Source organism: Erpetoichthys calabaricus, chromosome 1 (genome assembly GCF_900747795.2).
Source record: "Erpetoichthys calabaricus chromosome 1, fErpCal1.3, whole genome shotgun sequence".
In the NCBI taxonomy this organism is placed as follows: Eukaryota; Metazoa; Chordata; class Cladistia; order Polypteriformes; family Polypteridae; genus Erpetoichthys; species Erpetoichthys calabaricus.
In genome coordinates this window covers 58952508-58966551 of record NC_041394.2, presented here as the reverse complement: position 1 = coordinate 58966551, position 14044 = coordinate 58952508, and the positions used below count along the sequence as shown (strand labels likewise).

The 14044-nt window shown below is 37.9% G+C and overlaps 1 protein-coding gene across 1 annotated transcript in view; it reads left to right on the top strand.

The window, feature by feature from the left end:
- The window catches only part of LOC114642265 (deleted in malignant brain tumors 1 protein-like), a 136701-nt gene that overhangs the window by 111759 nt on the left and 10898 nt on the right, over nucleotides 1–14044 (top strand). The window contains 3 exon segments of the mRNA XM_051935175.1: nucleotides 1965–2276; nucleotides 7777–7789; nucleotides 9359–9690. Of these exon segments, the coding sequence (XP_051791135.1) occupies nucleotides 1965–2276; nucleotides 7777–7789; nucleotides 9359–9690 (657 nt within the window).

The following is a 14044-nucleotide window of genomic DNA, read 5'->3' as shown; positions in this document are numbered from 1 at the left end:
TAGTAATGCTGTCTAGACTTATAAATAAGTTGTTCAGTTTCTTTAGTTGTTAAGATGTTAAGTTCTGTATGCAGGGCCTGCCTTTTCCTGTGAAGAGCTTCACTTGGACGCCTGGCTTGTTCTTCATCTATTCTAGTAATTTCATTTCTTAGCTCTGACACTTTCTTGGTTTCTAATTTATTTCTATGGGAAAGATATGAAATAATCTGGCCTCTTAAGAAGGCCTTTAGAGTTTCCTAGAGTGTTCCTGCAGAAACCTCTGTGGACGTGTTTGTCTCTAGGAAGAAGCTGATTTGTTTGGATATAAATTCTGTGCAGTTCTCGTCTTCTGAGAAAATACAAACACTGCTGGGCTTCACCGTCGGGTCTGTGATGTTGTAATTCCAAGTGAGGTCCTCAGGGATGTTAGTGTCAAGAAATTTAAATGTGGCCACTCTCTCCACCTCAGTCTCTCCAATGTACAGTGGTGGGTGCTGACCTCTTTCCCTCTGTGTGTCAATAATCATCTCTTTCATTTTACTGGTGTTAAGAATGAGATTACTGTTCTGGCACCACTTCACAAGGCCAGCCACCTCCTTCAGTACACTGACTCCTCACCCCCAGAAATCAGTCCAATGATGGTGGTATTGACTGCAATATAAATGATGCTGGTTTTATGCAGGGAAGCAACACAGTCATGGGTGAAGATCATGTATGGCATGAGACTGGAAACACATCCTTGTGGAGTTCCTGTATTTACAGTTATTTTTTTGGAAATATTGTTTCCCAATCTGAATGACTGGGGACTGCCTGTTAAAAAGTACAGGACCCAGTTGCACAGAGTTGGTGGCACTCCTAGGGTGGAGAGCTTATTTGTGAACTTAGCTGGTATCACAGTGTTAAAAGCTGAACTATAATCAATAAACAGCATTTGGGCAGAGCAATTATTGTGTAAGAGATGTATGTAATGTTGTGCTAACTGTGTCCTCTGTCAACTTGTATGGTGTATATACAAACTGTAGGGGTCCATTTTGTTGGGTATGAATGTCTGAATGTGGCTCATAATGATTCTCTGGAAGCATTTCATTGCAATAAGAGTCAATTGCAATGGGACGTAGTAATTCAGACAGTAATCTAGCCAACTGAAAACAAAAGCGTGAACTAATTTCTCAGCATCTTACAACGTTATAAGAGGTCTAACTTTTGCTATATTTCTTAATTGAAAAAATGCTGTCCTGGAAATCTGATTAATATCCATCCATCCATCCATTTTCCAACCCGCTGAATCCGAACACAGGGTCACGGGGGTCTGCTGGAGCCAATCCCAGCCAACACAGGGCACAAGGCAGGAACCAATCCCAGGCAGGGTGCCAACCCACCGCAGTCTGATTAATATGAGATTTTAAATTCAGGTCAAAGTCAATAAGCCAGTTACCCCTAAATTATTTACCACCGTCTTGACTTTTAATCCTAAGGCATCAAGTTTATTTTTAATAACCTCATTATATCCATATTTGCCAATCACTAAAATTTCTGTTTTCTCCTTATTTAGTTTATGGTTGGCCACAGGCAATTACCACAGTGCAAATGTCCAGCCTGGGATGGATTATGATGTGATTACATGACTAAACACAAGATAATTAAATTAATTTAAAAAGTTAAAGTCTTGTAAATGTATTTGAAATATGTCAATTGTAATTATTATAATTGCAAATTCTGTGTACTCTAAAATATTTATAGCAATATTTAACATATATAATTAAACTTATAAGTAATGAAAGCAAACACAGTGTGTCAAATATTTAATCTATTTAGCTGGAAATGAAAAACGGCTCCCTCATGCTGTTTAATTTAATAAGTTTGACTGAGTTTGCCAGCAATTAATACCATGTTGTAGGTGTTGTGAGGATGCATCCCATTTTGTTCTTCCATGTGTGCTAATTTCTCATACTTTCACATTAAAACTCATGTTGTGTCTCTTTCAGGTACTGGTGTACGTTTAATAGGTGGTAGCAACTCCTGCTCTGGAAGACTAGAGGTGTTACGAGATTACAGCTGGAAGAGCATCTGTGAGGCCAACTTTGATCAAAGGGCAGCTGAGGTTGTCTGCCAGGAACTGGAATGTGGATCTCCAAAAGAATATCGAGCGGGAATGTTTGTTCAAGGAAGAGGTTCAGTTTGGGAGACAAGGATTCAATGCAGAGGAAATGAAAAAAACCTTTTTGATTGTCCATCCTCAAACACCTCAGTGGGGCGTTGTGCTACTGAAAGGAATGATGTTGGCCTTGTTTGTGTCCGTAAGTTTTTTTTTCTTTGTAAGACTGAATACAAAAGTACAGTCTTCTAAACTGAATTTATAAAAACTAATGTGTACAGATGAATTCAATATTTAATAACCATATTGCCCAAAAATCTTCTTTGGTTGCATTTTATCTTTTTAAAATAAAACACTCAAAGTGATCTTGACAATTGAATGTTAGTCAGTTTTCACATTTAAATTGTTGTGTGTGACAGTATGAAGCACTGCTGTCTTTATTTCAATACAGAGTCTTTCCGAATTTGGAATGAAAATTGCATTGTTCACAATTAGCATCCTTTTTTCAAAGAGGCTGCCAGGAGCACTTATTATTTTATCCTACAAACTGCTTGGTTCCTTCATGTAACATTCCACATTGAGCAAATAACTTCTCTTTGCTGAATAATGACTAAGTTCTTTAACAATATTTACATAACACAATGCATAAATATAGAATTAGAATGACATAGCTCAATAGGTCTTGCTATAGTTAAGCAAATGTAAGCTGCATAAGAAATAGATCATAGTCACTAACATTTGCTAACATCAAATTATTTTATGGTTTTATAATAATTATTAAACCAGTAATGGATTAGGTACATTGTGGATTTCATGGGTAGTCCAGTCTTCACTCCCACTTTGTTATGCTTCAAACAAATATTAAACCCATTATTGGGGTAAGACTTAAACAGATTTTTCTCGCAGAGAGTAAAAATGTCACTTATTCTTTTAGCTCTTCATTCACTATTACATTAGTCACAGTGAAAACACAAAGCTGGACTCACACTATCACCCTGTCTCCCTCAACGTCCTTTTATCTCTTCTGGAGATGGATGGATATAAGCAGGAGGTATAAATCATAGTAATATATGTAAAGAAACAAACAAATATACAAATGCAGACAATAACATATTTATAGAAAAACACAGTAGTCAACAATAAGTTAACATAAAGAAAAATACAGATACAGATAAAAATGAATCAGTTTTCCAGAATACAAAAAAAGATAATAAAATAATAAATTTACTTTATATATAGATCTCCAAAATGGCAAGAATGGACTAATGACCTATATTAATTAACGTCTATCAAAGAGTAAAACAACTTGTAACAACTTGTATCCGAAAGAAAAATAGAAATAGAAAACATATAAATGACAAAATAAAAGCCAAAGTATAAGTCCAATCCAAACAAAAAAAAAATATATATATAAAAGCTCAAAAAAATTAAAGGAACACTTTGAAAACACATCAGATCTCAATGGGAAAAAAAATCCTGCTGGATATCTCTACTGATATGGACTGGGTAATGTGTTAGGAACGAAAGGATGCCACATTGTTTGATGGAAATGAAAATTATCAACCTACAGAGGGCTGAATTCAAAGACACCCCGAAAATCAAAGTGAAAAAATGATGCGGCAGGCCAGTCCATTTTGCCGAAATTTCATTGCAGCAACTCCAAATCGTACTCAGTAGTTTGTAAGGCCCCCATGTGCTTGTATGCATGCCTGAAAATGTCGGGGCACACTCCTAATGAGACGACGGACGGTGCCCTGGGGAATCTCCTCCCAGATCTGGACCAGGGCATCACTGAGCTCCTGGACAGTCTGAGGTGCAACCTGGAGGCGTCAGATGGACTGAAACATAATGTCCCAGAGGTGTTCTATTGGATTTAGGTCAGGGGAGTGTGGGGGCCAGTCAGTGGTATCAATTCCTTCATCCTCCATGAACTGCCTGCATACTCTCGCCATATGAGGCCAGGCATTGTCATGCACCAGGAGGAACCCAGGACCCACTGCACCAGCATAGGGTCTGACAATGGGTCCAAGGATTTCATCCCGATATGTAATGGCAGTCAAGGTGCCATTGTCTAGCCTATAGAGGTCTGTGCGTCCCTCCATGGATATGCCTCCCCAGACCATCACTGACCCACCACCTACCCGGTCATGCTGAACGATGTTACAGGCAGCATAACAGTCTCCACGGCTTCTTCAGACCCTTTCACGTATGTCACATGTGCTCAGGGTGAACCTGCTCTCATCTGTGAAAAGCACAGGGCACCAATGGTGGACCTGCCAATCCTGGTATTCTATGGCAAATGCAATCAAGCTCCATGGTGCCGGGCAGTGAGCACAGGGCCCACTAGAGGACGTCAGGCCCACAGGTCACCCTCATGAAGTCTGTTTCTGATTGTTTGGTCAGAGACATTCACACCAATAGCCTGCTGGAGGTCATTTTGTACAGCTCTGGCAGTACTCATCCTGTTGCTCCTTGCTCAAAGGAGCAGATACTGGTCCTGCTGATGGGTTAAGGACCTTCTACGGCTCTGTCCAGCTCTGCTGGAGTAACTGCCCATCTCCTGGAATCTCCTCCATGCCCTTGAGACTGTGCTGGGAGACACAGCAAACTTTCTGGCAATGGTACATATTGATGTGCCATCCTGGAGAAGTTGGACTACCTGTGCAACCTCTGTAGGGTCCAGGTATCGCCCTATGCTACCAGTAGTCACACTGACTGTAGCCAAATGCAAAACTAGTGAAAAAACAGATGAAGAGGGCAAAATGTCAGTGGCCTCCACCTGTTAAACCATTCCTGTTTTGGGGGTCGTCTCATTGTTGCCCCTCTAGTGCACCTGTTGTTAATTTCATTAACACCAAAGCAGCTGAAACTGATTAACAACCCACTGTGCTTCTTAACTGACCAGATCAATAGCCCAGAGGTTTCATTGACTTGATGCTATACTCTGATTAAAAAGTGTTCCTTTAATTTTTTTGAGCGAGTTCACAGCACCCTAAAAAAGCATGCATGTTGCGCTCACAGTTTAAAACAATGCTGGGGTGTTTCTTTCATCAAAAGGGAATAGTCCACCAAGAATTTATTGAACAGGGACAAACAATCAACCAACAATGCTATTTAGAGGTACTGAAGAAATTATGAGATTCTGTTAGAACACCTGAATTGTAGCCTGACAAGTGAATCATTCATCATGACAATGCTCCAAGTCACACTGCGCTTACTGTGAGAGACTTACTCAACAAAAAAGTGATTACCATTTAGATCATTCTGCCTATTCAACTGACTTAGCTCCTTGTGATTTGTGGCAATTTCCAAAATTAAAAGCCTGCTTCCAGAAATGGGAACACCATTTAAGTCAGTGTATAGATGCACAAAGGGAGTACTTTGAAGGCGACAGTAACCATTAGTGTACAATTCCACATGTATATTTTATTAAATTGTCACACCTCATAAACTGTATATACAGAGGGGTCCAAAAATGTATAAACACTTTAACAATTGATAACTCTATACTTTTCTGAAGATGATTATGGCAATGATGTGTAGTATAACGTTATCTCAGAAGATGTCATTACTCGTGTGAATGCTAGCATCACCATGTAACAGGCAGGACCCTCATTTCAGCCTCCTATATTCACAGTCTATTTTTTTTCAGTCAGTACTGAGAGCTCACATGTAATTCTCAGCCAACACTGAATGGGTTTAATGTAAAGTCTCTTTCATTCTGCAAATACAAAGGACTAAATGTCTGTGGCAGCCAGCCCGGAATTCCATTCTTTAGTAGTACTTCCCAGAAGATACCATGCTGATAAACTTTTTCCACGTCCACAAAGGCATCTGCTTGCTATGCTCAACATACTACTTGTCTGGATCTTCCAGATCTGTCCAGCAGATGCTTCATCGATCTAACCTGAATCACAACCACCTGCGCCTCTCTCTACCTGAGTGTCCAGTGTGTACACTGTCAGAATTGCCTCAAAGTTCAATGAGTGCAAATTCCATATGCATTAAAAGTTGAAATATATGTCAGGATACTTTCCTCATTCAAAAAATTCATATGGGACAAGATAATTGATACATTCATCAAGTAATTTATATTTAGCCACTTTAAATACTGTTCCTGACTTTTAGAACACAACAACAACAAACATCATTTGTTGCATAGATAGCTGTGCTATTACTGATCACTGGATGTTGAGACTGATAGATACGATTTGTAGACATAAAATGTAAACTATTTATGTGAGGCGAAAATATGAGTAATATCTAAAAGGAAGTGTTATCACATGAATATGCAATATGTAGCATATTACAGCAGAGTTTCTTAAACTGTGCTCCATGGAGCCCTAGGGTTCCACAAAAGCTGACTGAAGTTCCATGAGCCATCAATCACAGTACCTAATGTCAGTTGTAGCTACAGGGAAAACAGCAATATTATAGTTACTGGACTTCTTTATAGTTTGATGTAGCAAGCATCACAGGATTACATTCATCATTGTACATCTATTATTTGTATATTAACTAGACTGAACCTATTTATATAATTGTGGTTGTTTATTTTTAACATTTTTTACCAATACGAACAAAGCAACACGAAAGAGATTTCTTTTTTAAAACAGCAATTAAATTTCAAACACATGGCCCCATTTATACTTGATGAATTAGTAAAGAATGATGTGTCTACTAATGAATAAGATATGTTGGTTGATCTTTCCTTGAAAATCTGAAGACTAATTTGCCTCAATAAATTTTGGATAACAAATACAATTGTGAATGTATGCACCTTTAAGTGGAAAGAATGTTTATGATCTTATTCTTACTCACAGTATGTGAAAGTGGATTTTCAAGTCATACTGCAACCAACTCAAATCATTGAAATAAGTGTGACACCTACATTAAGACTTTCTATAACAAACCTTACACCAAATATTAATGATTATTGTCATAGAATGGAAGTGCATCCTTCTCATGATGACTGTGCATGTACATTTATAATGTCTGAAAACATCATTAAAATATTTTTCACATACAGTATTTGCTTATTTTGTAATTTCCTTCACAATTATTTTTTGAAAATTTTACAAGGGTTCCATGAAAAGAAATGGTTTTTGAGTTGGGTTTTATACTTTCAAAAAGTTTAAGAATCACAGTATCACAAAATAATGCAAAGTCTAGTAGACAGTGCTAACCTGACTCAGGAACCCCATGTTTAGTTGTTATAGAGCCTATTTACATTATACAGTACACGTCAAATAATAATGATCCATTTATAAAATTCATAATTTTTCATCCTGTAGAAATTACTTTGACATGAGTGTGCTGAAAACGTGCAAAATATTAAAAAGTCATTAATTTATCTTTGCACGTCATGAACAAAACATGAGATCCCATGTTTAGTTGTTATAGAGCTTATTTACATTATACAGTACATGTTAAATAACAATGATGGATTTATAAAATTCCTAATTTTTTGTCCTGTAGAATTTACTTTGATATGAGAGTGCAAAATATTACATGATTAATGGTCATTCATGAACATGTATGCCTGCATTTCTTTAGTTCCTCTTAGTATCACTTCATTGTGCAAACAGTCATGCCCATTCCCTCACTGGTTCTTGTTGAAATTAGGCAAAAAACTTCATTAAAAGTTTCATGTTAATTAGTCTCCTGTGTTATCATGATATTTCCCTTTACTTACCCTTTAGCTATTTTCTTCAGGTATAAGTGTACTCATCAGGTTCATTACTGGGTTGGTCTACTGTTGCACCTTAAGATTAACACACACATACATACATATACACATACACACAGAACCTCAACACTGCCATATAAATGATGCACACACAGCTGGTTAATCTCTAGCACTTTAAACCACACAAGTGCCCTATGAAAAACACAACTTGTCACTCTCTTAGCACTTCAAGAGACTTACTTATTATTGGCACAAACAACATATGATGTTTTAAATATTTCTCAGATCTTTAGGAATATACAGACATACAAAGGCTCAACATTCTTGGCTATGGGCTGTTTATCAACCAAGCATGCCTTACTTTACGTACTGTTCCCTACTATTGGGTGGAGCTCACACCCTCAACCCTTTATAAACCTTGCAGCATAGAGCGTATGGCAAACATCTGACTGCTCCAGGTGCTCTTAATAAAATTACCTTATTACCTCAATTACTCTAAATATGAAAACAAAGTACAGAAAGTTAAAAGCAGCATGGTATTTATTACATGAATAATAATACCAAATAGAACAAGGAACAATAGAAAATAAGATCTATAGTAAAGTCTGGATATAGTCTTTAGGAAAAAGCTTATGAAAAGTAAAGATGTCAAGGATGAATGTCCCAGGGTGACATTGATCTAGCACTTAAAGTTGTTCATGAGATACTTTGCTGATGATCAGATGAAACGGTCACACATGGCTGGTGCCCTCTCCTGACGTTGCTCTCACCTTCTTTGGATGTCGCTCTGTTCTTTTCTTCTGTCGCTTCTCTTCTATTCATTTAGTCCGTTTTATTTATATTAAAATTCTAAGGGAGTTTCGCAAGATGTGATTGCTACATGCACCTGATTGGCTGGCTGTCAATATGATGAATGAATTTGCTCAGACTCTTTCATCTATTTGAATACGTACATTTTTTCAAGCAATAAAGTTTTTAATGTTTTAACAATCTCCTGTCTGAAGCTGTAATTTCCAGTCCCATGGCATCTCCTTCTGGTCACAGATTGTAAAGTAATCAGATACAGCTTGAACCATAGCATGTCATCCTTTCCCAAGCTGTAAACCAATTTAGCCTTGGTGCCCTTCCCTTCACAGGTGATAAAATCATCAATACAGCTTGAGGCGTCTACTGAATTCCTGCTCAGTTCAAACAGATGGAACTGATATTGGTACAATTCAGGAAAACAGTTTGCCTTTGATGTTAACTGTCCATGCAAGTGACCTGTATTTAAATTCATCTGTTGTTTTGTCTTGAGCAAAATAAAATGAAAATATAGACCAAAATTTACAGATTTTGCACATCATAACACTCTCAAAAATTGCTTAGTCTTCATATTATTAATTGCATGTACTGAAACCTAAAATATGTAAGTTTAACTTATTTTTACTGGTTATAATTACTGTTCAGCCCTACTTTACAAGAATATTTTTTGTAACAGCACCAAGTGACATCCACATATATTACAAGTGATTTATTCCTTTTAGATACGCTGACACCAGTGTTTAACTAAATGAGCACATTGTTTTTGTGTTGCTACATTGTTCCTTAAATAGTTCTGTCCTTTTTATTTGCTCCACAGCTTACAGACTGGTGAATGGCTCCAGCTCTTGCTCTGGTCGAGTTGAACTTTATTATGGCCGACAGTGGGGTACCATCTGCGATCGCTACTGGGATCTGCAGGATGCCAGTGTTTTCTGCAATCAAAAAGGGTGTGGATATGCAATTGAAGCCCCTGGACAGGCCAGGTTTGGAGAAGGTCAAGGAAAAATCTGGAGAGATAATCTTCAGTGTGAGGGCAATGAATCTGACCTGACAAAGTGCCCAGCTCATGATTATGGACAAGAGGAGTTCACACATAGAAATGATGCTGGTGTTATTTGTTCCCGTGAGTATTTTTAACCTGATGTGGTCACCTAAAAGATTTTATTCAAACAGATCCTCCTTAATTAATTGCATATGAAATTAATAACTTTTTTAAGGTTGTCAATACATTATAACTGCACTGCAAATGGGAAATATTTGCACTTATATCCATCAATTTATCCATTCTATAAAATCACTTATTGATTTTGTATGTTGGCATGGATTGTACATAAATATCAATGTAAAAATGAAACAATCATGCATTTTATCAGAAAGCTGTTTACAATTAAATCTAAATCATAGATCTGTAGTGTTTTACTATATAAACAATATAAAAAAACAAGCAAATAGAGAACTTGAGTAACACTCGAGTTTACTTTGAATGCAGGGTGGCTTTATTTTCTTCTAGAACAGAATCTTTACCTCTTTTCAAAATTTCTAGGTTTGTTGACACTTTTTTAGAAGTGACATACTGTATACTAAAAATCACAACCATAGAGTTGTTTTTTTTGTGGCCAAATGTTTATTTGAACACAACCAAGTACAGATATACAGTGACAGTTATTCTAAATGAAGAAATTACATGGCCTAAGATGCCCAAGATGAATAATGAGAAGAGAACAGGCATCATCAGCTAAGTAGGCTCCACACTTCATGAGATGTTGCCCTAGCCATCAACAAGAACAGTTATCCATCACTGCACCACATCCTCTAGATGCTACCACTTGACAAGACTGGCCCTGAATGCTCCATTAATCTGTGCTGTGTGAGAAGCAGCCCGGACACAGACAGACAGACATCGTTACGTCACCCAACATACGTTTATTTACAAGTTCTATTTACAAAGTTCAAGTGCACAAACCCAGTGCCTCCAGCACGAATCCCCCAAAGTCCAGGCCTCTCCTTCCAGTGCCTGCTTCCTTCAGGCCGCCTCCACTCCTCACCTCCAAGACTTACGTCCACCTCCGCCCGACTCCAGTCATCGTTTGCAGGGAGGCGGCCCCTTTTATACACGCCCATATGGGCTCCAGGTGCTTCCCGACACTCCTCCGCGGACACTCCCCTGTGTGGCGGAAGTGCCGGCTGTGCTCCCGGAAGCCCACTGGGTGTCCCCAGTCTTCTTTCCACACCAGGAAGTGCTGGGGTCCAACACATTCGTCATACTAAGAAAGAACCAGCTGAATGAGTTCTACAATCATATCAACACAATATTCCCTGCAATCCAGTTCACAATGGAAAAAGAAATCAACCGACACATCAGCTTCCTGGACATTTACATCAAAAGAAATAGTGACGCCACCCTGACCACAAGTGTTTACCGCAAACAATGCTACGCAGAAAAGATTCTACACTTCTCCAGCAACCACCCGGTATCTCATAAACGGAGCTGCGTGAAAACCCTATTCAAATGAGTCCACACGCATTGTAATACCAAGGAAACAAAAATTAATGAGAGACGCTATCTCTTCCACCTTTTCACCTTGAACGGATACTCAAAAACATTCATTAATCGGAGTCTACACAGCAGACGCCAAAGGAATCAGCATACAATTGACTTAAATCAGAACCCCCACCCCACCTGGCATTCACTCCCTTATCACCATAATGTGTCAGAAGGCACTGCACGCACCCTGACCAAGTGGGGCATCAGAATAGCACATAAACCCACGAACAATCTGCGCACGGTCCTGTTTAATGCTAAAAACAAGAAATCGACAGCCGAAACACGAAACGCAGTTTATAGCATTCCATGCAATTCTTGCTCAGCGGTATACATAGGACAAACGTCAAAAAGAATCTCAACACGTGTACAGGAACATCGCAACGGCGTCAGAAGAAAGGACGCACTATCTTTGATCTATGCACATACTAAATCGACAGGACACACATTCAACTGGGACAACGTAAAAGTAAAATTTAAGGCCAGTACTAAAAGTGCCAGAGAGTTGGCCGAGTCTTGGCTATCAGATGAAAACGCCATCAACAGACACTTGGACATAAATCCAGCATATGCCAACTTAAGAAAAACATGTACACAATAAATAAACTATACAACCCCCCTCACCCCCCTCCCCGATCATACTGACTTAGTCACCTCCACCCACCCCCCACTGAATGTGTTGCTATATATTGTCTTTGATTCTTGTAAGTCTAAGCATTATCCTCTGATGAAGACCCCTGATAGGGGTTGAAAGCTCAGGAATAAAAAAAAAAAACTATTTTATGATACATGATTCTTTTTTCTCCCTTCGTGGATCTCCAGCTGCAAATATATATATATATATATATATATATATATATATATATATATATATATATATATATATATATATATATATATATATGAATGCAAAAAACACAGATATAGTAGGTATGGAGTAGTAGTAGTAAACTAATCAAAAAAAAAATTGTTCTTTAAGGTATCTCAAAGCCTTCCGCAACTATCTATTGGAGCATCAGTATTTTAATTTGTAATTTGTGATGGAAAACAATTGCTACCTTGAACGTCTTAGAGGATGTTGATATTGAGCTTGCATTTATTACACAGCTGTTTTATGTCATCTGCTAGAAGTCTCTTGAAGTAATGTTATATCTACTGTTTTATGTAATAGATAATTAAGGACAGTCATACCTTTGCTATTTGATCCAAGGCCTCACATATTCCAAGACACCTTCTTTGGATTATTCATAATATCAGGGAGTTTATCTAAACAGTAAAGTAGTAATGGAGTGTTGTAAATGCACCATGGCCACTCCCCTCATTCCCAGCATTCTAGGCATCTTTGAAACCAATGAAGGACAATCCCCATTACACCAAAACTGAACAATACCCAACAAACAGTAAACAACACTTGTCTCTTACTAAGGTGTGTCCAGTACTATATAAGATCCTTACAAATTAAGACCAAAATGCCAAATTTATTTTGTTTGAATGGGGTAGTTCCTTATACTCCCTAACCAGGAGAATGAATAATTTGTAATACAATGAAATTAACTAACAGTATTATTCAGACTGTAGCACAATGTGTAAATCATGTAGAATAAACATCTATCTATCTATCTATCTATCTATCTATCTATCTATCTATCTATCTATCTATCTATCTATCTATCTATCTATCTATCTATCTATCTATCTATCTATCTATCTATCTATCTATCTATCTATCTAAAGGATTAGGAAAATCCAAAATATTACACCACTCAGGGGGATTAAATGTCATTGTGATGCATAGTACTTGGAAGCTGAGCCATTCGTTGGTCAGCAATGGGGTTTGCCAGCCCCAAACAGCTTGATCAGGTATAAAAAAGAAACTCTTCAAAAATGTACCGGTAATATTATTATTATTTTGTTAACCTTCTTAATGGCTTCTGAACACTGTCTGGAAGTTGACAGTGTTGAGTCCATTACGACTCCTAAATCATCCATTTAAGGTGTACTTTCCATGTTCAGACCGCCCATTGTGTATTCAGACCTAGCATTTTCTCCTCCTACATGTAATACTTTTACATTTACTCACATTCAATTTCATTTGCCACAAATCTACCCAAGCCTGTATGTTGTCCAAGTCCCTCTGTAATGATTCAATGGATTCTAGATTATCTGCAAATCCTCCTAGCTTGGTATCATTTGCAGTCTTAACCGCTTGTAACTTATATTCCTATTCAAATTATTTATGTATATTTTAAATAGCAGTGGGCCTAGCACTAAACCCTGCTGGACACCACTCTTAATGTCAGTCAATTCTGATAAGGTTCCTTGCAACATAACTCCTGCTTCCTGTGTCTGAGCCAATTCTGCCCCCATCTACAAACACCACCCTGAACTCCCACTTCAAATGCTTTCTGAAAATCAAGATAAATAATATCAAATGCTTCAGTTTGGTCATTTCCTTTTGCTTCTTTCTCATGGAATTCCAGTATGTTGGTAAAACTTGACCTCCCTCTTCTGAATCCATACTGACTGTTCAGTAAAACTCCTGTTCTTGCCATGTGTTGCTCAATCTTTTCCTTAATATTTAGTTCTATTAATTTACCCGTGATGCATGCTTACTGGTGCACTGTTGCTAGGATCCACCCAGTCAGCCTTTTTCCATTTTCCAGTCCATCAGAATTTCCCCAGTGTGCAGTGACTTCCAAACAATATGCATCAAGGGTTTGTATATGTATATGCATATGCTAACCTCTTTAAGAACTTGAGAATAAATATTATCTGATCATGGTGATTTGTTTGATTTCAGCCTATTCAATCTAAGCAGTACTTCTCCTTTACAATTTTCAGATCATTCGGTACCTCCTTAGTAGTCCCTTTTATCACTGGGAGGTTATTTTCTTCCTCACATGTGAAGACTGCAGAAAAATGCGAGTTTAGAGCA